Here is a 27,511-nt window from a genome sequence, read left to right as displayed (position 1 = left end):
GCACTGACAGCCGTTTCCTTATGATCGATGACGAACGGAGGATGAAGTAAAGCGGAGGGTTACTGATTTCTGCTGGGAATAGGCGCACTTTAGAAATTGCTGGGAACTGAATCTTGGCTCCGATTTAGAACGTAGCATCCTAGCCAGATGATGTTTACACACAGTAAATTATGGTATGCATACTATGCACTGACTACACTGTTACCAATTATGCAAACAGGTCAAAACAATCCGCAATGCAACAAATTTGGACTATTTTTGAAATGAAAAAAAAAAGTGATTTTAGGGTTGCACCGATGGACCGTTTTTGGTATTTGGATATCGCACAGAAAGTTCGAAACTGATATGAAGTAGAAAAACATTTTTTTAGTGAAGTATCTTTCTTAGTGACCAACACAAACACAGAACACCAAATACAACATTTCCAATCAATTATGAATAGCCAAAAGTGATCAGTAGGAACAGCAACTGTGTTAGACTGTCAACATCAAAGTGTGCTGAGACTTTACAGAGAATTCTAGCACTACTAGCTAGTGGCTAATTTATGCTCGATCTTGTGTCATTAGCTAACACTGGCAAGAGGTTCCGTTTGTCAACGTCAGCGCCGTTCAGTCATTAGTTAGCCCCCCGAAATTGGCGATTAAATGTGAAGTCATAAAATTGTGTTGTTTAAGTCAGGAGCAAGATTTTGTCAGAGAATTCTATAAAGAAAACTGAGACAAGCCCAAATGCTAAACTGTAAAATAGGAAACTCAAACCTGCCACGGTTGACTTTTTCCTGCTCGCGAGGGACAGCTGAGCTCACACTTCCGTGTTTGCCCTCCAGAATGTCAGTAAGCCAGTGTTTGCTTTTTTATGCAATTCACCAAAGCATTGCACGATACAAGACATAACAAAAGTCCAGGCAGACTCCCCTACTCTCAATACAAGCTGTTCTAGATAAAAAAATAAACACATAATGATAAATTAATGTATGATTTCTTTCAAACAATTGCAGAAGAACGTTGTAACGTCGGCCGCAGCGCATTGCCAGGAAACACTTCAAAATAAAAGCAAACCAAGGCCTTTGCGTCCATATATTATTTGAGGAACAGAGTTTTATTTTGAAATTGAACATCTCACAACATTCCCACGTTGACAATTGCTGTTGATGTATTTTTTGTTGATGTACTAAAAACGAGTATATGGGGCCGGGAAAAATGCCTGGAGCATTAGTTATCCATTTTTCAAAAAAGGAACTCAAATTACTCGAGGACTCTTTTCAGCCCTAACGATTTTTGCCAGCAGCGTCGGTTTCTTTCAAAAAATTGCAAATGTGTAGTGCCAACCCAGAAGTCTACCACCTGCTCTGACACCCCCCACCAGCAGCCACCTACCACCCACATGCTCTAACATCCCCAGAGTGCTCGAGGGCAAAAAAAAAAAAAAAAAAAGGCACAGTATGGGAAACGAACTCTGACATGATTAGCCAAGAAAACCCTGAGGAGATTTTTACCAGCGTATCACAACAAACACACTTGCACCGTATAGACACACTGACAACATTTATGTGACGTTAAGTGCGGCTGCAGATGAAACATAGTATCTAGGAGGAAGTGATGACAACATGCAATTAAAGTGACGGGAGTAGCGTGAAGACAAGACGCGTTCAAACAAAAGCAGCAAATCTTGAGCGTCAGCGTGGGAGATAAATAAACATGGCTGACAAAACAAATGCATTATGCATTGTTAAAACCATGTGTGTATTGTGTAAGTAGGTAGGTTGTTATTGAGGTTTTAAATCAAAGCGCATACTTGTATGGTTAGTGTTTTTTAGCAGGGTTTTTGCCATAAAACGTCGCACTGATGTTAGAGATGGAAAAGGGTGACATCTAAGTTGTCGAATAAATTCGATGGATGAAATGTGAGGAATTCATTTAATTCTAACAAACCTAAAAAAAGAAGGAGAAAAATACGGGCGTGTTTTATAAGTGGTATCTTAAAATGTTGATTTTTTTTTACCTTATGGATATAAGATATGGATATAACTTATGGATCCTTATGGATATAACACAGTGGACACCAGGGTCTCGGTGTCCCTTGCTTACGTTTTTTTCACGTTACGAAGGAGAAAACTATGTTTTTTCATCCCCTCTCTACGCCATTTTTCCCGCTTTACAGCATCAACAACTGTCATGACCTGTGGTGTTGGCTGTGTTTATGTCGTTTTGCCTCCCTCTTCAGGCGTTTTTGGTTACAGATCCTAATTTTTTAAGGCTCTTTAAAATTGCTTCTGTAATCAAATTATCCATACATCCTCAGGGGAATACATAGTACTGGGGCTGAGTGATATGGCCCAAAAATAAAACTCAATCATTTTTTTCCAGCCAATCTGGACAATTAAGATTTCAATCACTTTTAGTCCAAATAACAATATCACTTTTAGTTCAAATGACAAGAAATCATCCAACAATAAATCCAAATACTTTTTTTTAATTGTATGCAAAATGTTCAGACATGATATTATACTGATTTAAAATTAGTTTAAACGTAAATGTATTCCTAGCTTGTGCAAAATATAGCAATTCATAGCTTGTGCATAACATGGTTAGATGCCATAAACAAGTACCGTATTTTCCGCAGTATAAGGCGCACCAGATTATAAGGCGCACCATCAATTAATGACATATTTTAAAACCTTTTCCGTATATAAGGCGCACCGGATAATAATGTGCACCCTCAATTAATGACATATTTTAAAACTTTTTCAATCACAATATAGTAATACTCAAAGTAATAACAATAACAACTCTCAATAGCATAATAACTCAATGTCAATATGAGCAACATTGTTCAACTGTAAACACACAAAAGAAACAGGTAAAGCTTACTTAATCAGTTCATTCCCCATCTACCAATCCCAATCTCAATATTGATCCATATATAAGGCGCTCCTGATTATAAGGCGCAACATCAGCTTTTTTTTAAAAAAAAAATTAAGGCTTTTAGGTGCGCCTTATAGTGCGGAAAACACAACAGTTAATAACTATTGTAAATTAAATCTTCACGTCCACGATTTAGTCATTTAAAAAAAGAACTTTTGGAACTTCAAGTATTTTAATTCGATTGATTGCCCAGCCGTAGTCCGCAACATAAGCAAAATATCAGTTATTAAAAACTCCCTTTGGCCAACGTACAAGGTCGTTGTCCTCTACATGCACAGATCCCACTGAATTTACGAACCAAATAATGAAGGTGACATTGGGCAAACTTCAGCAAGAAAGACGACGCCTTGCGAGCCGAGCGGCGGCGGCGGCACCTGCCCGTTGCCGAGCAGGCGCTCGCGGGGATCCCATGATGAATATCTAATGGGGCAGCAGCCAGGGCGAGCCGTCGAGCGGGATGGCGGCGCACGAGTGAGGGATGAGCTTTTTATGACGCCCTTTTCATTATTCATGAAGAAGATGAGGTTTCGAGGATGCCGGGCTCGTTTTTGGCCGGACTCTCGTTCGCTATGTCACGCGCGCACGCCTTCATTGACTGCTGCTCTGCCAGGATGGAACTGGACCAGATCCAGTTTCATGAGGGTTCTGCGGCTAACGGCCGGTAGACACTTAGGGGGGGGGGGGGAAAGGCCGAAATGTGAGTGTCGTAAAAAGAACCGATGCGGTGCTAAAAATCTCGGGTTGAATGGCTCGTGTCATCACATTAAAGGATCTAACACAGACGTTCCGCATTTAAATATTTTATTAGTCTCCCACCTATCGCAAAGCAAAGCTGGGACAGCGCTTGATATAATTCATTTTTAAAGAGAGTAACAATTTTTTACAGGAGAGAAATGCAGCACAGGCTAAACTTGAATACGATTTGCTGGGGCTCCGAGTCTTTAAATGATAATGAGAGCGCAACAACAAGGGACAAGAATTTGACATGGAAATGGTAAAAAAAAAAAAAAAAAATGTCAAATTTACGGCCCGCAGGCCCGCAAACGAGTTTAGTCCGGCCCGGACTAACCACCAGACGGGAATCTTCCGGTAGACAAAAGGAGACAGAAGAAGATGCTGTCAAAGTCTTGATTTTGAGTTTGAAATGCAATTCTACTACTCACCACTAGTAAAGGCAAACCGGCCTCTTACTGTTGTGTTGGTGCAGTATTCTAACAATCCGAGTGTGTTTGTGTTATGTTGAAACTATATTGGTGCTCTTGTTTTTAAATATGTAAGAAAACATAGGTGTCTTCCTGTGAATGTTTAAAACAATGCTTATGGCCTGCAGGCCCACAAACGAGTTTAATCCGGCCCGGACTAACCACCGGAGGGGAATCTCCCGATAAACAAAGGGAGACACAAGAAGACGCTGTCAAAGTCTTGAATTTGAGTTTGAAATGCATGTTTGAACTCACCACTAGGGGGTTCTCTCCACTAGAAAAGGAAAAGCGAGCTCTTATTGTTGTGTTGGTGCATTATTCTAACGATCCGAGTGTGTCTGTGTTATGTTGAAACTATTTTGGTTCTCCTGTTTCTAAACATGCGAGAAAACATAGATGTCTTCCTGTGAATGTTTAAAACAATGATTATGAGTAAGTTGTTTGTGACATCAATTCCTAAATGAAGAAAAATCGCCTGGGTTTTGAGCTGAAAAGCATGAAAAATATTAATGTTTTTTGAAAGAAATGTTAGGTTTAATATCTTGAAATAAGTTTTTGTTTCAAAAGATTTTTTTAATATATTTCTTTTTTCTTTTAATATGTTTCTTATTATAAGCCTTGTTTAACTTTCCCAAAATGGACTTTTTGCAGCGCACGGGTGGTTTTTGACTTTTAGTAACCTTTTAAATTTATCCAGCAGTCGGCATCCAAGTTTGTAAACTTTGTGCAAGCACGCCGTAAGAGGTCAACAGCAAAGTAAGGACAAAGATTTGATAAACCGCCAAAACTGCCTTCGGTGGCTGATTGCGTAACAGCTTGATATCATCCTCATAAACCAGCTAAAACATGCACAAACATTTGATGACAATGAAAAAACTCTGCCTTTGTTTCCAACAGTCAATTCACTATTAGCACGGATTCATTCTATAATATCTAATTATGTATGTAAATATGTAAATTGTATAGTGGATTGTGACTAAAAAAAAAATATAGGTATATATATATATAGGTTCACTTTTTTTATATTCACAGCAGTGGCTGCCAACTACCAATGGCAGTTGAAATCATCTAAAAAAAAAATGAGAAGAAGCGTGATAATTATCATTCCAGGGAGAAATGTTTCCTCTTTGTAGTTTGTTTTTATAAAATAAGGAAAACCTTTGTGGTTATCCTTTTCAATACTGCACACAAAAACTTCCGCCAACTCTATCGCCAACTGGATCTGCCTCCAGCCTTTATCTAGCTCTCTGGAGAGTCTGGAATAGATGGCATTAAGACTATGTTGATATTCCCGAAAAGGTCGGACTGTCTGGGTCGCAACAATTATCCCCGGGGTCGGGAGGCTCGGAGAAAACGACAAAGAGATGAAAAGATAGCGAAGGACGAGAAGTGCGGGCGAGGAGGGGAAGCCGCTCCGGCACTTTACTCATCCGAGATTATTCACAAGCAAGACGCTTTGGTTTTGCCAGCGCTCGCGTCGTGACTGGAAAGAAAGCCGAGCGCCTCTCCGCTGACACGCGCATTCATCTCTTTATTGCATCTGCGATCGGAGAAAACGTGATTTCCTCTTGGACGAGAAACAATGGATAAACAATGAATAAATAAATAAAAAAAAATCAAGATTTCAATACCCGCTGATAATATGCTAATAGCTGAAATCAGCGCTTTTTCATTTCTTTTTTGAAACCTTGTGCATCTAATCCTGAATGTTAGAACAAAGGCATTTTACAACGATGACAAACACATTAGGGAGCTGAAATTTCACCCAGGTGGCGACAAGACGTCAAAGTTCAACATGGCACGACCACTTCATTATTTCACTACCAAGAGTGGTTAAAATACTGCAATAATAATGTGGAAGAAAAGGACCGAAAAAAGGGATTAATCAAACAAAAGGCATTAAAACAAAAACAAAATTTGACCAATCAAAATTAGGTAATGATACTCGAGTATTTTTCTTAAAGTCTAGTCGAGTGTGCCTCACAGTGGACATACATGGAAATGCGATGCAATTCGACAATAATAGAACTAGGGATGCGATATCACTAGTGCTTGCAGAGTTGACTCAACAAGCTGCAACTTTGAAAATAATTGAATGGCAATTGCTGCTTGTTTGTTTTTTAGCCTTTTTAACATGCATGGAGGATAAGCAGGTATTTGTCTTAAAAATAGCTTACAGGTGACAGGGCACTCTGATTTGCTAAGAGAAATTAGAGAAGAAGAAGAAAACATTCACTGTATTTATTCATTAATTTTGACTGAATATGGTGCGCATATCTTACTGTACCAAATATTTTGTTTCAAAGTTAAATAGATTATGTTCAATGAGAAAAAAAACTGCTATAAATACCGTAACACTGTGACACAATTATATTTGTATTTTTTATTTTGATTAAAAATGAATTCGATTGTGCCTACAAACAAGCACTGGATCAGACACACTTTGATTTGCACTAACATTACAATACACTGCTAGAATTAATTACTGATGACTATATCTCAATTACTGCAGCAGTTCAAAAATCAAACCACTGCCAGTGTCCATGTGTGTCAAATCCCTTGTTGGTTTTCAAAGGAGACAGAACATGGCTGATTCATAAAAAAAATGTTAAATCCTAAGCCAGGTGTCCAATCGCCTCCTGCCAGCATGCCAGCATGCGGCCTGTTTGTGAGTGTGAAGTGGGCGTGTTTTCAAAACATTATGCTAGTACAGCCTGTGTAAATCAGCATAATTGAGGGGGGGGGGTGGTCGGGGGGGGGGGGGGGGGGGGGTGCTTGTTCACAGTGAGTGGCTCGCAGGAAATCAATGGTGAGGCAAACCTCTTTAAAAACATGAATGGCCTTAAGGTATAGAGAAATGCGGAAAAGCAGCAAAGAAACATGGTCAAAATGATAGGATGAATGATATTTTGCGGCATTAAAATGAGTGGGGAAGAATTTAGAAGCGCTCGCTAGCAGGCTTTGGTTGAGTATCGATAAAAAGATAAAAACGTGCATGGTTTATATATTGAATAAATATTGTGCTGCCCATGTCTAAAAAGCAGGGTTAGGGTTAAGGTTAAGGCTAAATAATGGAAAGATTAACGCTGAATTGCAAATGAATTGAAAATTCCCATTGAAGAAATCAATTATTACGTTATTTATCAATTACCGTACATGCTGGCAGAAGTACATGGAAACACACAGAGGTTATAGCGGTCAAATCTAAAGTACTGAGACATTCAACTCTACGTAGAAAGTTGGGTCAAAAATAGACTGACATAACTTTTTCAGTTATTCATTTCACTCAAAAATGTCAAATGAATAGCAACATAATTTTTAGATTGTGTTGTGGGTTAATCGCTTCACTTGAAACAAAAGGAATAATCTACCGAAACAATCACACAGGTGTCAAACTCTAGGCCCAGGGGCCGAATCCGGCCCACCACATCATTTTATGCGGCCCCCGAAATTTTAGGTGAATATTTCTAGGTTCGTTTTGTTACAACAACTTCAACAATAATTCAACAAACTTATCCTTCTGATTTCAAAACTACTAAGTGTTGGAGCACATCAGATTTTAAAGAGTTTACGAGGAGCCGCTTGGATTGGAGTTGGCTGTGTTCACGCCCACGACGGCGCAAAACTCCAGATATCTGTCGTTTTAAAACTCACGGTCCCGTGTCGCTGGCCCAAGTGCAAATCGTAAGAGACGTCTATAAATGTTCTCCGAAAAAGATAAATGAACCTTGTCAATCCCACACCCGCATATTTCATACTTGGGGTCATTTGAGGTATTCTCCGAGATAAGTAAAAGTGCAGCAGTGCGGAAATCAATTTGGAACCTTTTCTACCTTTCCGCATGCTATTTGGCTCCCCTGCCCTTATTTACATATCAATGTATTCACTTATCTTTAGCAAAGGTCTTGCAGGCTGCTGTAGTGGACATGTGGAATGTGAAAATCCTCATTACTATTCAGATTTGGTGGTTTTGTCTGCGAAAGATAAACAAGCGAAACGGTGGCTGTATCGACAGAAAAAAAAAAACATCGGGTGCTTGTCCAAAATTGGTGGCTTCGTCTAAACTAACTTCACAAAAGATTGGTCGCTGAGTGTCTTTTAAAAGAAATGATGTGGCTGTTTACATACTGTCATTTTAATGCACACATGGGGGAAAATGGGACTCCGTTACCCGATTTGAACTCTTGGAAGACCCTTCGCTTGGATTCGCTTCCAACTAAAAAGAAATCTCTATTCGCAGCCACGTTATTCCCTCACTGCCATCGACTTCAATTCCAGCTCTTGCGGTTTAGAGTTCAAAGCTTGATGTCTTTGGGTGAAACGTTGGGCGGATGACTCAAGAACTTGGGGTTGAACTCAGGTTCTCTTGCAACTGCTTGCCCCATGATTACATCACTGTGCTGCGTTTAGGGGAGCAAATCCAAAACACAGGCTTCAAGAGTCCTACGATGAATGAAAACACACCTTTTACTTGCCAATTTTTACCCAATTTTTAAGTGTGTGTTAAAAAAAAAGGCCAAATCTCTTTTTCTATGCACCTGACACAATTAATAAAAGATGAAATTGCCACTTATCTATGTATCCCATTTAGCTAGCTAGCTAGCTGGATAGATAGTTTGCTAAATAGCGAGCAGTTAGCTAGTTCTCTATCAATCTATCTATCTATCCATCCATCCATCCGTCTAATCTTTTTACTCAACGTGCTAGCTAGCATCCATCCATCCATCCATCCATCTATCTATCTATCTATCTATCTATCTATCTATCTATCTATCTATCTATCTATCTATCTATCTATCTATCTATCTATCTATCTATCTATCTATCTATCTATCTATCTATCTATCTATCTATCTATCTATCTATCTATCTATCTATCTATCTATCTATCTATCTATCTATCTATCTATCTATCCCATTTAGCTAGGTAGCTAGCTGGATAGATAGTTTTCTAGATAGTGAGTAGCTAGCTAGTTCTCTATCTATCTATCTATCTATCTATCTAGGTAGCTAGCTAGAACATGAGTAGTTAGCTAGCTTTTTTCTATCTATCTATCTATCTATCTAGCTAGCTAGAACATGAGTAGTTAGCTAGCTTTTTTCTATCTATCTATCTAGGTAGCTAGCTAGAACATGAGTAGTTAGCTAGCTTTTTTCTATCTATCTATCTAGGTAGCTAGCTAGAACATGAGTAGTTAGCTAGCTTTTTTCTATCTATCTATCCGTCTATCTATCTATCTAGCTTGCTATCTTTGAGAAGCTAGTTAGCTAGCTAGCAGTTCTCACGAACTAGCTTTCACGATGATGCATGACTATTGAAGTTAGCAATTTTATCTATCTATCTATCTATCTATCTATGATTATCGCTGAATCTATCTATCTATCTGTCTATCTATCCATCTATCCAGCTCATCTCTAGAACCGAAAAGTGAGAGAAGGAAGTCATTTCGGTGCCCGAAAATGATAGCAGCATGCTCCGTTGAAATTTCACAGGGGTGGTTTTACACATGCTTTCAGCGTCATTGTGTTTAATGCGAATACAAGGAGAGCAAAATTGCATCCGTCTTGTATTCACACATCCTCACATTTCCATTGCTTATTTGTAAAGCTCCGGAGGCGAAGCATTTCTCACTGCATTTCAATGGGCTGTTTTCCATACGCCATGATGGGACTGTTATCAGCCATCGCCCAAACGCCGAGATACGGCGTTGGCTTTATTGCATTTCCATGGAGCCGAGTGTTTGTCAGGCCCGGCATAGCCTTATCTCAGGCAGCTTGCGGTGATCCTTCACCGGGGCTTACACCTCTCATCAATTCTTCCCATCGCTCCGCTGAACGGCATTCGATTGGCCGCCGCGTTGGAACGAAGTTCCGATTGGCTCGTCCGTGTTCTTCATTAGAGAAGACTCGAACAGCGGGCTGACCCCGGGAAGGTTCCGCCGTATGATGTGATGAATGGATTTTTCTTTTCCCTCACACAATCTGTTCCTATACACTTGTGCACATAAGGACGCACATTACACGCTTAGAAGCTCGGACACGATCGCATCGGCTCAGAAGTGGTCACCGAAGGCCCAATTGAGATACGCAAATATCTGAACGGCCTCGTTTGCTTTCTTGATGAGGAAAATGCCTGCAGTTTTGGCAAGGGCCCAATGTGACCTTGACTGAGTGTTCTCAACGGGGAGCAAAATCAGTGCCATCGCCATATATTTCTAAAACACAAATTCATTTCCTGAATGCAGCTGGATTTAGAATTGAGGAGCCATTGAGCATTTTTATTTTACCAAAAATGGTAAAAACAAAATCTAACCTAAAATATGTAAATGCATCTAATGAATATGAACATAAAGTATATATATTAAGACGTGTATTTTCTTTTTTTTTTGGCGAGATATATCTTAAAATGAAATGGCACACAATCTGTTCCGATACATTTCCTACATACTCTATTGAAAATGTATTCAAACTGTATGTCGGATAATAGAAAAAAAAAAGTAATTGTGTCATATCCTTTCAAAGTGAGCCGTATTATACTAATATAAATATTAGCAAAATTAATAAAATCGTGCCATTGTCAAATCGAATCATCCTTGAATCAAATCATATTTTTCGCGTTTGTCATGAGGGGTAGAAAAAAAAGACGATTCAAGATGTACACGTGAAAGTGGAATGATTTGATTCCGTTCAATTTGACCTTCTCAAGGTTTCTTAGTTTTCCCTAAATGGGGCTTTGGGTTTTTGCTTACCTTAAGGTAGCTTTGTTCAGGGGATGCCGTTGTGTAAAACCCTTCGAGGCTCCGTTGTAATTAATCGCTATTCTTCTAAATTTCTCATTAAAAGCCTCTCAAATTTATGGAATCTACACAGACCAAACGTTTATACAAAATCCTATTCAACTCAAATTTTATGATATTTTCAACACTTTTTTGAGCACAGCCATTGAGTCACATCTTTTTAGAGCTGTCTCACACTTTTTCCATAAATCACAGGTGGAGCTGCAAGGCTCAAATAGTGAGAAAAAAGCTGGCACTCATAGCCTGAAATTTACGGTGAATAAAATTGACATGACTTAACATGAAGGCAACATTGATTAAGAATGACAGCAATCCGCAACATTATTTTGCTGTCGGGATGACAACATGATACTAGAGCACAGGTGTCGAACTCCAGTCCTTGGGGGCCAGTATCCTGCATGTTTTTGAACCCTCTTTCAAACACACCTGATTCAAATGGTTAGCATCATTTTCAAGCTCCTGCAGAGCTTGCTAGTAAGCTAATCATTTGAATCAGGTGTGTTGGGGAGAGAAATCCAGGAAAAACGCAGGATTTCGGCCTTTGACGACTGGAATTCGACACCTATGTACCATCAAAAGGATTTCCACGGGAAATATAATCTACTGTACGTATGAATATAATACTTGCACAAAAACAAATTTTGAGTAAAGCAAACCCCCCCATAATGAAAACTGAAGTTATAGCTCCATAGCAATCATGTGTGTGTTCTACATGATACCGCTGCAGAGATTTAAAGCAACAAAACCCCAACAAGCCAACGTGCTGTAAACATGCTGCTGTTGCACTTTTCTGCGTGTGCAGGAGTGTGTTGAAGTTTTATCTCCATCTGCAAAATGCGCCGAGGGAGGCCAGCAATTCCAGCCTCTGAGTCAGCCGCCATCATTGTGGCTGTTATCGCCACGGCGACAGGAGGTCTTCTTCGTCAAAAGCCTCACTTTGCTACTTCGGCCCCCCCGCAACAATGCGGCGGAAAGTCGTGTCTACCCCCTGCACACTTCAATGAGCCCGCTAAGGTGGACAAAGACATTTTCAAGAGCTTCCTGATAATAGTCAAAGCAGCTCGATAGAGAAGCTCAAGTTCTGTAACCGTTTATGTATTAACATACACCCACTAAACTGGAAAAATGAAACCACACAGTGGTACCTCTATTTACAAAGTTATTTTACTCCAAAAATCATTTCCAAACTATATTTTTTCATAAATAGAGGCGCTTTTTACATGTAGATCTCCTAATCTGTTCCAAACCACAAAAAAAACCTTTAAATTAATAATACAGTATTAATAAATCATAAAAAATGCATCAAAAACTGTAACAAATACATATTAGAATTACATCAGTGCAGATTAATCATGGAATTCAAAGTACATGATGTAAAGCAGGGGTGTCAAACTCATGAATTTTCTGTGACAAGAAATGTTTGTAAGTAGAGCGACTTTTCTGAAAAAGCTGGATCAAAGGGAAGTGAACTATCAACGCAATAACTACGGCAAAACGTCAATACAATCAACTCAGCCGTTTCCTTGTCACGGTAAATATTGAATTACCATTTGAAAAAAAAAAAATTTGAGAATGGGACAAGACAAGCTTGCACTTTGCATGTTGTTATGCGTTTGTCTCCGCCTGGCTAAACAAAACAGTAAATCACTAATGTGGCGTACTGATGTTCTCTTGATATAAATTAATTACTTCAAGGGAGGAAGTCTGCTTATTTCGATCAATATTTGTGCAAATATTGCGCTGGACGGACATGTTGGACTGCATAACCATTTATCATAATTTAGTAAAGAATGTGAAAGATCATGTTACAAAAAGGAGGAAAAAAACTATCCAGAGAGTTAAGTAAAATTAATTGGAACATAATACTAATTAGTATATGGAGCTATAATTATAAACGGCCATTTATCTTTCACACAGTATTTATTTCCAGAGTTATTAATGGTGTCATGTAATCTTTTGCGCAAAATATATTTTCAGAGTTGTTAATGGGGGTCATGCCATTTTGCAGGATGTTTCCCAGTCGTTTGCACATGTGGTATTTTACATGTCTAGGTAAGTATTTTACTCAAAAATTAGGTTGCGTAACGTCAGCTATTTTATTTCTGACGTGTCCGCCGAAAAATTGCACCACTACTGCCAGTGCACAGCCGTCTAAAACTTCAAACAAATCAAAGCATATAAACGTTTGAAAAGGATTCACAACTGCATCACCATCTAGTAATTTGTTGTTTCATGTTCTAATTGAATGGCTCTTAATTTGAAAAGAAAAATGCACTGTTCCTGTCCCAATATTAAATTTCATTTGCTGACAAAAATAGAAACCCTGTGATAATATCGTGAACCATGACACGCAATCTAGCAATAAGTTGCTTAGTGTTACGATTAATTAGCTCTTAATTTGAAAAGAAAATGCACATTATCAGGAGATTTTAGCCACATGCCTTAACTAATGATCTTAATGAGATCCCCATCTGGCATATCAAATGTCCACGATATTTCACGTAACTGCATTTGTCACTAGATTACAGAAATTTTTCGTGAATACGAAAATATATTGAATATTATAGTTTTATGTAGGTGATACTGTTACAGATTTGGCTAAAGTCTCGCCAATCAAAAAGCTATATGGATTGCAAAAACAATGGTTTATTTGCTTTGCAGCAAAATTGAGTATGGTTCCAAAAAAAAATATGTTCATAAATGATTGCAAATTGTGTAGTTGATTAATACATGAAAAAAGTTTTAATAATATCCATCTGTTTCATTAAAAAATAGATTTTTTTCGCTAAAAATGAAGCATATTTTATGAGCGGTAACTTGTTTGAACTGTAATAGATAAAAATGTTGGTTTGTTTTCTCAAATAAAAATTAATGTATGTAAATGTCAACACTGAGACTAAGTGCGTTTCTTGAAAGACTAAAAAAAAAATAACATACATTGTCAAGAGGACAAAATCTTGAGACCTTGGACAGTTTTAGGTTTCTAAAAGGTGTACTGATGCTCAAAATTACTTGTCGATTAATCGTTGCACATCTAAATATAGTTTGTGATTACAGTATACATTAAAATGCACGTTTGACCACATGACTGACTCAGCTTTGTAATGTTGGAACCACGGTTATGATTTGCCTGGATTTTGGAAGACTATATTATCCGCACGCATGTGGTTTTCAACAACAAACCACAACCAAACCATTACTACGATGTTTCATAGTGATTGAATTTCTCAAAAAGCAAAATAAGGAGAGTAAGTGGTTAGACGCAAGATGCTAAAATTATCAATCATCCAGGAAGGAAGGACACTTCCTGGATAAATATTTGATCAGCACAACTCCCAACCATATTGATTAGACTTCTCGTTCTCTCTTTTCATCGATCCCCACAGACTCTGATCACTGTTTATATGAACACACAATACAATGTCAATTAGAATCCACTGTTAAAATCCTAAAAGCGTTTAGCTTCAGCAATGTGTTTTGTAATGAGACGGCGGCGGCGCTAATCAAGCGCCGTCATGTAGCGATAGTTAAAAATAAGTCAAGTGATTGTGAATGGGCATGCAGTGTGTGCGTCTGTGTGTGTGTGTGCGTCTAAAAGTGTGGTTTGTGGCGTGAATAAGTAAAGACTATCAATGTGCAGTACTTTCCCCACTCATAAGACTGCCATTAACAGCTAAGGTTGCATGATAGTGATGCCCTTCAGCATTATGTTGGACGACCTCCAGCTGAGCACCCGAGCATCTGGCGAACCAAATCAGAATCAGGATCAGAAGCATGCAAGCACGTTAAAGTACTGTATTTTACGCACTATAAGGCGCACCAAAAAGCCGTATTTTTTTTTAAAAAAGCTGATGGTGCGCCTTATAATCAGGTGCGCCTTGTATATGGATCAATATTGAGATTGGGATTGGTAGATAGGGAATGAAGTGATAAAGTAAGCTTTACCTGTTTCTTTTGTGTGTCTACAGTTCAACAAGGTTGCTCATATTGACTTTGAGCTGCGGTATTTTCGCACTATAAGGCGCATCGGATTATAAGGCGCACCCTCAATTAATGGCGCATTTTCAAACTTTTTCCGTATATAAAGCGCACCCTCAATTAATGACACATTTTCAATCACAATATAGTAATACTCAAAGTAATAACAATAATAACTCTCAATAGTATCGTAATTCAGTTTTAATATGAGCAACCTTGTTGAACTGTAAACAGACAAAAGAAACAGGTAAAGCTTACTTTATCACTTCGTTCCCCATCTACCAATCCCAATCTCAATATTGATCCATATATAAGGCGCACCTGATTATAAGGCGCACCATCAGCTTTTTTTTTTTTTAAAAAAAGGCTTTTAGGTGCGCCTTATAGTGCGGAAAATACGGTATTATGCTATTATACGGTATAATCTGTGGACAATTAATGAACTCTTGGTAAAAAAATAACTTAAAATTTGACTATAAAATGGACTATTGAAGGCTCAAAAAAAAGCACGCAAGCACAATAAATTATAATCTGTGGACAATCTAACGATCTCTTGGTAAAAAAATAATGGTCTAAAACAATCATTAGTTTTAGTACGGAAGGCCCCCTGTCAGCGATAACCTCAACAAGACCGATTCATCCGCGCTGATCCCCTTGATCTTCCACTTCTCGCGTACATCTTGAAGATGGCGGTGGGGAACCAGGTGTTTGTGATCAAGGACCCTTTTGGAGGTCTTTGACTTCAAGCGGGAGGCCGCGGTCTAGGCACGGCACCTGGATCAATACCAGCAGAGGGCCTGTATTGATCATGTGTGTAAATTGATACGAGACCGGGGGTTGTCATGGAGGAGAATGGGGGTGCAAACATAACACAAGCATATGGGGACCCTGGTATGTTTTCTTCTCACGGATGGGAATCCCCCCCCAGTCTGGACAATAAGAACACGTCTCCTTGCTTAAAATGCAGAAGAGTTCTTGTGCTAGCCAAAGGTCACGTTAGGGCCAGTAAGTATCTTGGAAGCAAATGTGTAAATCTTGAGTCTTAGGTTTTACCCGTGGCTATTCTTTGCCAAAACCCGGCATCGGTCCCGCATTGCATCATTTCCAGACCTCGGACTAATTAAGAACCCAGGGCACACAATTACTGAGATGGTTTGGACACGCAGGTTTTATCAAAGCCGTGATGGAGATTACGCGATTGATTCTCTGCTGCGCACGTGATGCAATACTTCCCGGTCTGATTTGAAGACTTGGAAATGTTTCATATATACATATATATGTATTAAATCGAACAAAGATCATTTCCAAAGAAACGCTTCAAATCCTTACTGCTGAAAACCCAAAGTCTTTCCATGGACTAAGTGCTTGCTATAGATAGAGTCACGTTTTCCAATGCCGAGCTTGGGGGTCCCCAAGGAGCCCCGGGACTCAGTTACAGTATGTCAACAGCAGCATCCTTCAAAATAATGAGGACGGGTTATAATTTGCCGAGTCTTGAATAATCCCCTGGGTTTAATACTCAAATTGGCTCGAGCCATTGTAATACAAATAACAAAGCTGCATGCTTTTGTCCCTGGACGACGTTGGCAGTTCTCGCTACCTGAGCAGAAGGAGGAACATTGTCAGAGGCGTAAGTCGTCCCGGTCGTCGAGCTTTCAAAATGTTGCCCTCTGCTCGGCCCTACAGGGATCAAAATAGTCTGAAAAACAGACTCAAAAACAGATTTTCGGTACGTAACAGCTTTCTGAATAACGACAAAACAAGAACATCGAAGAATAACATAGTTTCACTCTGTGAAACTATGATTTGTGCTCTATAATATGTATTCCATTTATAGTTCATGTTTATTTAATATGCGCCAATCAGTGGCACTCCCAGTTTTGTTTATTAAACTTTTTTATTATATGGTACGCGTTTTAATTCATTTTTTTTCATTTGTGTACGTTTTTCTTTTTTGACAAATTTTCCATTTGTTTCTTTTCATTGTTTGTTTTGCATTTATTAAATGTCTTTTTATTATATGTTATATTTTTGCACTCATTTTAATGTATTGTTTTATTTATTATACATTTTTCATTTTTGGACACATTTTTCAATTATTGTTTGTTTTTATTGTTTGTTTTTCATGTATTAAATGTTTTTTTCTTTATATGGTATATTTTTTCATTCATTTTAATTCATTATATGTTTGTGTTCTTTTTTACACACTTTTAATTTATTGTTGCTTTTTATTGTTTGTTTTTCAATTGACATTTTATTTACTGTAATAACATTTTAGAAAGTACGGCTTTTTTTTTCATTTATTAATTTTTTTTTCATTTAGCATAGGCATTAACATTTTCTCACATTTCAGTTTAAACCCTGCCGAAGTTTAAACCTTCAAAAAAATCCACAAACACAAAAATCTATGAAACAACGCAGCCACAAAAGTTAAACTCCATGATAGTGAGTGAACATGCTACGAATAAATATGGTCAAACTACCATAGATATTGATCATTTTCGAATCCACGATGAATAAATGTATTCATGTTTGCTCTACGCTATAAAGTAGGACCTGTCTGGAATCAAACAAGTCCCAAACATCCCAGCAGTGTTTGCCTTGTAAGATATTCATATTTATTCACACGAGAACTAGAGTCTTTTCATCTGGAATAACCAAAATCACAACAACATGTTTTTTCAGGTTACAAGCATACAAAGCATATGGATTAATCAAGTTAGACACTTTCTCCTTAAAAGGAAGGAAAAGAAATATTCCTGCGGTGCGCGGTTATAATTAGCTACTTCCCACCTTGGCTTTTTGGAGAAGCTATTTATCATAAAACACCTTCTTGATTCCTTTCCAGCACACTGACTAGAAAAAAAATGATTCGGATGCAAAGAAGTGGCACAGATGGAGGCAGACTGGGGCAAGGTTTCTGAAAGATGAAATCATTGTCTGATTCGTGACTTCTTGCCGAGAACGCTGCGAGACACGTTGGAGGAAATTTGTTCGATGGATGAGGATTACTTTAGCGAGAAAAGGTAAATCTTAGATGAAGGAGCTTCTCAATATAACCAAGCCGCTCCCTTAAACCGCATTGACACAAATCATGTCTAAGGTGTCAGAATCAGGGGCAGAATTTGGTCTTGGGAACAAACAAGATAAAAATGGAAAAATGAAAAAGTCTTTATAAAGAAATATCCAACATGAGCGCAGCAAGCATGAGAAATGAGACTCGGAAACTAGATTCGGAAAACAACAAACAAACAAACAAACTGACGTTACAGCTTGGGAGCATGGCTTGATGTTCTGACTCAGAATATTGAACTTTGAACTCACTCATGTTCAAACGTTATAGTCCATATTCACACTATTTCAGTAACAAATGTATTTTTCATTTATTTTATTTTCTATCACGCTTTGATTGAAGATTTTATAAGAACAGGTAAGTAGCTAATTATAACCGTTTTATAAGGTGAGGGTAAACTGTTGGAACTTAGTTGATTATAAACTAATAACGCAATTAGAAATGAAAAATAAAGATGATTTTAGGTACTATCTGAAGAATAGGAATTCATCTCTATGTTCGATATATAAGGCGCACTGGATTATAAGGCGCATGTTAGCTTTTGAGAGGGTGTTTAGGTGCGCCTTATAGTGCGGAAAATACGGTACTTCTCAAAGGCAGTTTAATAGACGTTAATAATTCACCCGACACCGCAGTCCCAGCCGCCGGTTCTTCATAAGTAGCTAATTATAACCGTTTTATAAGGTTAGGGTAAACTGTTGGAACTTTGTTGATTATAAATTAATAATAACACAATTAGAAATGGAAAAAAGATGATTTGTGGAGGGTACTATCTGAAGAATGGGAATACATCTCTATGATCGATATATAAGGCGCACTGGATTATAAGGCGCATGTTAGCTTTTGAGGGGGTGTTTAGGTGCGACTTATAGTGCGGAAAATACGGTACTTCTCAAAGGCAGTTTAATAGACGTTAATGATTCACCTGACACCGTAGTCCCAGCCGCAGGTTTTTCATAAGTAGCTAATTATAACAGTTTTTCAAGGTTAGGGTAAACTGTTGGAACTTTGTTGATTATAAATTAATAATAACACAATTAGAAATGAAAAATAAAGATGATTTGTGGAAGGTACTATCTGAAGAATGGGAATTCATCTCGTTGATCGATATATAAGGCGCACCGGATTATAAGGCGCATTTTGAGAAGGTTTTTAGGTGCGCCTTATAGTACGGAAAATACGGTACTTCTCAAAGGCAGTTCAATAGACGTTAATGATTTCGGTTCTTCATCCTCCGTCATGGTGCAGCGAGACGGCGGCGGCCAGATGGCTTCTGAGGGCCGAGCGACACCCCGACGGCAGCGTCCCACCCCACCCCCAACGCTGAGCGTTCCAAGCGAGGGCCCACCTCCGCCCGCTGACCCCGGTCCCCAACCCCGAGCCCCCCAGCACTTGTCAGTGCTGCATGAATGGGCAAACATAGTCTTTGAGCAAAACAAATCCCCCCACTCTCTCTTTGCAGCTGCCCGCATTGTAAGAAATCTTTGAATGAAGCCGAGTTCAACTTCCAACTTTTATCGTCACAAGATGAGTCGCGCTAACAAACGCGAGTCCTCCATAACGTGTTTTCCGATCAATTGGTTGAAAAGCCGTCACATTATATGTCCGTTTGAGAAGTCATGGAATCCCATCTCTTTGTGTCAATCGGTTTCAATCGCGGGCACGCCATCCTTCTGGAAAGACGATCAATCAAGTCCTTCCGCATGACAAATCGTCGGCGTCCTCCTCTCCAACTAGGCCGCGAGCCAATGAAACGCCGGAGCTGATAGATGTCCAAATTTGGCTGAGAATTGTCTTGCTGAAAATCTGTTCAAGGAGCGAGCGAGAAGCGGAATGAAAAAATTCCTGGCAAATGTTTAGAAACACCCGAATGGTCTCATGAAGACGGTTGATGTCCAATTTCTTTTTTTTTTTATGTGACATGGAAAAATGGAAGCTTGAAAATGGTTGCTTTGAAATTCTTTGAATGTCATTCATTAAACGCTATAATCAACAAAGCAATCACATATTTCTCACATTTTCAAAACACAACAGCTTTCTATGAACTCATTCACGCCCCAAAACATTTTTTTTAACACTCCAGACAATCAATCCCATCTATTTTTTTTATTTTTAATTTTTGTTGAGTGTTTGGCTAAAAGAGGGTCTAAAAATGGCTGGCTTAGTACTTTGAGTACCTCAAGTAATCAATTATAGTACTGTATATCCAAGTAAAATAATTACTTTAGTACTTCAGCACATAAAGTAATTGATTACTTTAAATCTTAATTACCTAAAGGGATACTGTGTAAGATTGAGATTGTTTTTCATTAAAGAGGAATAAATAAAATGATTATAAATTTCAAAATCTTGCAAATAATTGTGTTCACAGTATGTTTTAAAAATAATGGTAGCTCTAGTTATGAAATGATATCACATGGGGGGTGGCACTCCAGAGGCGGCCATGTTTGTTAGAGCTAAGGAAAATGGTAAATGCAGCACCTCCTGCTGTCCGGAGTGGAAAAAACTGTCAAATCTTACAAAGTGTCCCTTTAAAGAAATCGTTTAGTTAGTAGTTTCACAGCGTAATACTCAGTTTGATTTTGAATTTCACGCTTCAAACATTGAATTTCGCAGAATAGAGTGTGAAAAATGTTTCGACATTGCTTCTGTGTTTTCTCGCCCCCCCCTCTTTTTTTTTTAATTGACTAGCCTTGTGAAAATTCATCTTTCGTCATGTCCAAAAATTGGATGACGGGACACAAATGGGCATGAAGAAATCACGCAATTCAAGTTATTACCTCTTGCTAATGCACAGCTGTGAACTGAAAGTCATTGCGGGTCATAAAGCAAAATCCACATCATAAAGCTGCCAAGATGTGCAAAATTGTTATCTGGGCAAAAGCTACCTACTTTGAAGACTCTAAATAATCAAAATATTCTGTTTTAACGGTTTTTGCTAACTAAAAAAATTCCAGCAATATTACATCATAATGTAAGAATACTGTATGAGAGAATTAATAAATTCCTCACATTTTATGAGAAGTGCTGCAGTCAGCAGTGCACATATGCACTGTACATCTCATTATTCTCAAGAACCTCAGCCAAGCGTATCAAACGGCGCTTAACGAGCCGTCAGTAACGACGTAAGGAAATAATGCATTTCCAGTGGTCCTGAATGAAAAATCAGCATCAAATTTTCTTCCCATCTAAATGAGATGTATCAATATTTGACGGACGACACAGAAATCGGAACCATTACTGTTGAGAATGTGAAATTTGAGGATTTGGATCATTTTAGGTGAAACGACGATTCCGACACATAACTCGAATCTTAGAATAGTTGTCGATTATTTGATAATCGATTGATTTTGGCGTCTATTTTGGGGTAATATAGAAGCATTTCAAGTGCTCACTTTATTTTTTTTTAATAAAATACTACAAAAATGGCAGCCGCTTGCCATGTCGCTATTAAATCTGTTTCTTTATTGAAAATGATGCAATATTTGAGTGGAATTCTTCTACATTGAGTTGTTGGGGTTATCTGAAGAGGTTTTAAGAGGCTAATATACTCCGAGGTGAGAACGTGGGATTAAACCTGGAACCTTGAAGTCATCCAGCGGGCTTTTCCAACATTCCCCGCTGCCCATATACACCCCATGATTGCCACTTAAAGGAAATGAATATGTGGCGCAGTGGAGATATAAGAACATAAAACCACAAAGAGAAGAAAATCCAATTACCAGGTGCTAGCGCCAGGATCACATATAGGATCTTGAACTCACACAGCCGAGGTAATTGTCAGGGGATATGAAACCGTACGGCGCCGACACCCGCCGGTAATACTCCAACAAAATCAAATGCGTCCCAACTACGTCGGCTCATTCAATTGACTCGGTCCATCTAATGTCCATAAAGACGGAAGCCGCGGTATCGGCTCAGCGGAATTCCCCAGAGAGCGGCCGGCCTCATCCAGCGTCTGATTCGCGAGGCTTCGAAAGGAACCGGCACCTCGGAGAACTCGTGGAGGGCAAAAAGCCCAATTTGTGAACGGTATTAGGGTTGGTTACCGTGGCAACAACAATGCATTTTCGTTGGGATTACATAAATATCAAACCTCGCGGAACATGATAAATCCTGGTGTAGCCCTCTGTGTCACTCGGCATCCGCAGAGGCTCAGTTTGAGAAAACAGCAGCTGGGATTTTGGTTGCCAATTAATATTCATGTATATATAATCCCAGGTGACTGAACATAACTAATCAATGGATGAATCTAAATGAAGATATTTTCAGCGGAGACCCTATGCGAGTACCGACAGAAGGAAGGGAAATAAAAAAATTCACCACATTCGGTGACTGATGGCCTTAGAACGGGGTTGTCTTAAGGATTTTATCTACTTTTAACTACTTAAACATTGTAGAAATCAATTCATCAAGCAAGTACCATATTTTTTGGACTATGAAAACCGCGACTTTTTTCTCATGATTTGAGCCCTTCGTCTTATAGTCCAGTGCGGCTAATCTGCTGGTTTTTTTTTTCCCACTGGTCAAGCAAACGTGTGTTCAAGGAGTCAGTTAAAATAGAACTGAAAAGATGTGAATCAAAGACTATTATTATTATTATTATATTTTTTTTTTTACTTTTAACTACTTTTCCATTCTAAAAAGCAATACATCAAGCAAGTACCATTTTTTTCAGACTATAAACCACGACTTTTTTCTCGTGATTTGAGCCCTGCGGCTTATAGTCCAGTGCGGCTAATCTGCTGTTTTTTTTCCCCACCAGTCAGGTAAATGTGTGTATCCGTTCATGGTGTCAGTTAATGGAACAACTATGAAATACAACTGAAAAAATGTGAATCGAAGACTGTGCCCAAAAAGAGTTTTAAGAATATAATATTTAAATATATGCCTAAATTGAATAAGCGCTTGTCCAAAAGTTTGTGACGTGTAAATTTGATATACAGTATACAGTATATATGACTATTTATAGATGTATGACATATATGAATTATGTGCAATGTATTTATATGCTCCTTAAAATATGTCAATGAAACAAGAGACAGAAGAAGATACTATCGAAGCATTGATTCCAAGTTTGAACTGATATTTCACTCTGCAGTAATCTGAGTTTTGTGTCTTTTAAGATTGAACAACATGAACACATTGAGGCCACGCCCAAACAAGAGCATCTATGCACCAACTGCACACGAGAAAGCAAAAAAGAAACCCATCATTTCCGCGGGAATTCATTCCTTCAAATCCGTCAAACCACCACTCCAAAAAGCGGTTAAATACGCGTCATTGACAACGATGATCCAAACTACACAAACAAATATTTGAACAATCGGCGTCTGGTTCCAGCCGAGCTTGTGAGGGAGAAAGCGAGCCGCTCCATCCGTCTCGGTGGCAGACGGCCCATGTAATTCTACACAACCGCAAAGCGTCACAGGACGACCTCATACATTCTTCATGCTTTCACCGCCGTTTTGGATTTGAATTTGTTTCGTCATGCTTTCTCCTCACTTGGCGTCCTTGTATAAGAAAGTGCACTACTGCCATTTTGGAGTTTTTGACTGGAAAATACGTTTGAAAGGACTTTTTTTTTTTTTACCCTTGTGCGGTATTTTGACCATTTTTGGATCATTTTCTTCCACGTCATTCTTGCAGTGTTGTAGCCAAGATATGGCAGACTTCTGATTGTGTTATAACTAATTGGTCATATCATGATGAAAATTGACATGTTCTCACCATCTGGGTGAAAATTCAGCTCCCCACCGTCTTCTTTCAATGTTTTTCCTTTTGATGAGAAATACCTTTGATGTACAGGATTGGAAAAAATACAGCACAAGAGCAAAAAATACACCGTGGCATTATGAGGAGTCAAGTTTTTAGCATTTAATCCAGGCGTGTCCCAGCCTGTTTTCGATAATTCCGTTCTCCAACAATTCAGACAATCAGAATCGTTACCAGCCTTGTGTTGGGAAAACAAACATTTTTTTGACAGTTTGAAGACATTTAAATATGCTTGTGCACACCTGCGATCACGTTTGAATGTACTTGTAAACTCATCGGAACATACATGCAGGCAAAATAATAAAAACTCCGCCTTCTATTTCGCATCTTGCCAATGTGGATTGAAAAAGATAGAATCCTTTTTCGGGGGCATTTAGCCTACATTATAACAACAACTATATGTTCATAAGTTGTTTACGTTCTCAATTTCCAAATATATGTAGGTAAAACACTTTTTTTTTTAACTTTCGCCTGACTTAAAGCTTAAAGCTATCGTTTGAACATGCTTGCAAATAAGTTCAAAAGTACTTGCGAATACATTCAAAAGTACTTGCAAATATGTTCAAACATAGCAATATATTCTTTAATTAGATTACATATTTAAGTTTTTAACATATTGATGGAATATCAATGTATTGAAAATATCGTTTTTATTTTGTGTCTTACTTTAGCTTACAAGTATGCACAAACGTATAGTTCAAATGTATTGTTAGAACGCATGGTTTAAAAGTACTCGCAAACGTGTTTAAACATATAAATGATACTGGTAAATTACTGTTTGTGTATTTTAGATAAAACTACAAAAAAATGTTTTTTTTATACTTGCGTCTTACTTGAATCTACAAATACGTTGCAAATACATTTCAACGTAAAATGCTAACATGCTTACAAAAACGTTTAAACATAAACCTTTTTTACTTGCGCTTTACTTGTGTGTTTTAGTCATAGATTTGAACACATTTGCCAAAAGATTTTAACGTACTTGCAAATAAATTCTGATCCAAAAAAAATCAAATTTGTTTACATCACGTCGGTCCACATTTTCGTACTCGTTTGTAGACTTTTTAGAGATTATATATCTTTGCAACAGCCGTGATAGAGTACAAGGCACAAAGATCTTTTGTTTGTTTTTTTCTTAAGAAAGTTCATTATAAAATACAAGAGTATTTTTTCCGTGGGTGTTTCACACTTGAGTGTATAAAATTAGAGGAAAATTTGAACTCACCCTTTTTTGGTCGTCCAAGCCGTGCTGAACAGGTCTTCTCCTGGGCTGCTGTTTTGCACAAACCTCTGCTCCAGTCTCCATCTTCCCATAGGTGGGCGAATATTCACGCCGGAGCACAGCGGAATATCCAGCAGTTCCGACGGGGTTCGAAGCTCAAAGTATTTCAGTCCCGCTTGATCCGTCGCGGCGAGGCGTGAACATCGATCCAAAAAGTGGAAGAAGTGTCTGTCCATCAAGTTTGCTTCATCAAACAGGTGATAGCCAATCCCGGAGAGGGTCCCGCCTCAGCCGCCGGCCGTGACACGCTCATAGCGTTCCTTCACGGTTCCTCGTTGCAGTCTGGCCCCAAGTGAGCGTCACGGCAGACGACGGAAATCAGATACCGGCCGGGTCCTCCTCTCTTCCGAAACCTCCGCCGCAGCCATGGAGATTTTGGAGGGTGTAACTATCATAATCCTTTCTTTTGGACGACTGTCAGTTTGCCGCACAGTGAGGATCACGTGGACCAGCCTCGGATTATACACGCGTCTTGGTTTTTCAAGTAGCGCCCGCCAATTTGAGGAGAGCAGCAAAAGCGAAGAAAAGCTGGTGTCCCTCCCAAATGTCTGCTGTCCTCCAGGGATCAACTGCCTTTGTGGAGAGACAAATGGGAATAGCAAAATAAATTACACAAGATCCCAGCACAGTTTGTTTAGCGTTGGGCTCAATTCAGATTTTTCGGCCAAATCCAATTTTTTTGGGTTATTGACCTGTAAACAGCCCAAAATGGTCCCACGTGCGTAATGAGGACATTGTGATATCACACAAAACCTGCACGTTTTAACTTTAGTCTTTACGAATTATAAAAAACAAACTGCAGTTCTTTTATTTTGGCAATGTCCATCTGAAAATTTAATGTCAGAAATTACGTGATTTTGTTCACAATAATATTGAAAAGGTCAAGACAGTCTGGAAGAATGTATTGTTGAAAATAATGCAGAAAAAATAAATTGCTGTATTTACGAGCTCTGTTTATGTTCTTGTCAAAATATCGCATTCACTGCTCCAAATTTATTGGAAGAAAATCCTGTTTTAATGTGTTCTATAACTAGATTAAACAATACATTCCACCAATTAGACACGACGACAATAGACAATAAAAAAGCTAAAAATATTCTGGTTTAAAAAAAAAATGTAATTTTCTTTTTGTATCAGTTAAGCAGGTACTTTATAAATGTTTTTGGTGATATGTAGTCAGTATAAATTCACAGGGTTTATATAAGGCAACTTCGATATCAAGCGATTAGCATCGAGTTAGCATTAGCATTTATCGATTAGAGAGCTAGCTCGCTTGCTGAATTCGTCTAATGTTTGTCATAGACAAGAGGGCCAAGGAATTTTGTTGTATTTTTAACAGAACCATATAAATGTTTTTATTTACATATTTTTCCTTAAAGTTTTACACATTTGAGTCATCAACTGAGAATAAAAGTGCAATAATCATCAACAGGTATTGTCATTGACGTTAGATCAACTTCAATGATGCTCCAATTGTGGAGTTGCAACAAGGGAAAAATAAAGAAAATCGTATATCTTCATTATAAAACTCTAATTAATACCTGTACTATTTTACTCTGTGCACATTAAATCATCAGTAAAAAAGAAAAAAAACAATCATGATATTCAAAACTGATAGCCTGGTCTTCCATCAATGTACATGAGTCTATTTTGATTACTATCAAAAGGGAAAATGGAAAATTTGCAAAGCAAAAGCATTACAAGGTAAAGCAATTATAGGTAAAGATGGCCACTTTTGCAAAACTAATAATGCATTATTCACACTACAAACATAAGATTACAGTCCAAGAATGCACAAACAAATTAAATTACACTAACTGTTTATGAGTGTCAGTCTAAGGCAAAAAGAAAATGTTTCTGATGACCTCAGGTGTACGTGCTACGTTTTCACCTTAACCGACGTGTGTTTAAAAAAAAAATGGACCACTTTTATCGGATTCTGTCTTTGAATAATTTCACGCGAATGGTCACCGTGACAAGCTTAATCTAAAAACGGGGAAAAATACAATGAGGAAATTAAAGGTTCGGATCTGTCGAGGGTATGGGCTACACTGCAGCATCCCTGCAGAAGATTCTGCACCGAGCATATTGGGCTGAGCTTTCTAGAAACTGCTCAGGGGGGAAAAAAAAACACACGTATAAATTGTGCAAACTACGGAAACAAACTAACACCGCGCATTAAAGTATTATTCTTTTCACAAATCTGTCTTACCTGGAACTTCTCGTTTGTTTCGTCCCCCTCGTGGGGAAGGTGCCTTCTGCTTGATGCTGCTCCTTCCTCTCTGATGCGTTGACGTACTGTCGGATATTCAGGGTGGGCAGGGCTGAAAAAAAAATACTCTGTTACTTCATTCATTTAATTCGTTACTTTGCTAATTTCACAGAAGACATTATCACGCTGTTTTGGTGGCTTTTTTCATGTTTTTCTTAATCGAAACCGTAAATCCATTTTCTATGAATGAATATAGTTTACCCTGATA

The 27,511-nt window shown here is 38.4% G+C and overlaps 1 protein-coding gene across 1 annotated transcript in view; it reads right to left on the bottom strand.

Annotated features, from left to right (window-relative positions):
• The window catches only part of nav2a (neuron navigator 2a), a 164,111-nt gene extending 136,797 nt beyond the window's left edge, over positions 1-27,314 (bottom strand). The window contains exons 1-2 of the mRNA XM_088412194.1: positions 27,244-27,314; positions 24,975-25,604 (exon numbers count right to left, since the gene is read on the bottom strand). Of these exons, the coding sequence (XP_088268320.1) occupies positions 24,975-25,055 (81 nt within the window). The 5' untranslated portion in view covers positions 25,056-25,604; positions 27,244-27,314. The remainder of the gene's footprint in view (positions 1-24,974; positions 25,605-27,243) is intronic.
• Positions 27,315-27,511: the final 197 nt, after the last annotated feature.

Source organism: Hippichthys cyanospilos, chromosome 4 (genome assembly GCF_059441005.1).
Source record: "Hippichthys cyanospilos isolate Australia breed blue-spotted pipefish chromosome 4, RoL_Hcya_1.0, whole genome shotgun sequence".
Lineage (NCBI taxonomy): Eukaryota > Metazoa > Chordata > Actinopteri > Syngnathiformes > Syngnathidae > Hippichthys > Hippichthys cyanospilos.
Note: the sequence above shows the minus strand (reverse complement) of the source record. Positions and strands in the feature narration are given on the sequence as shown.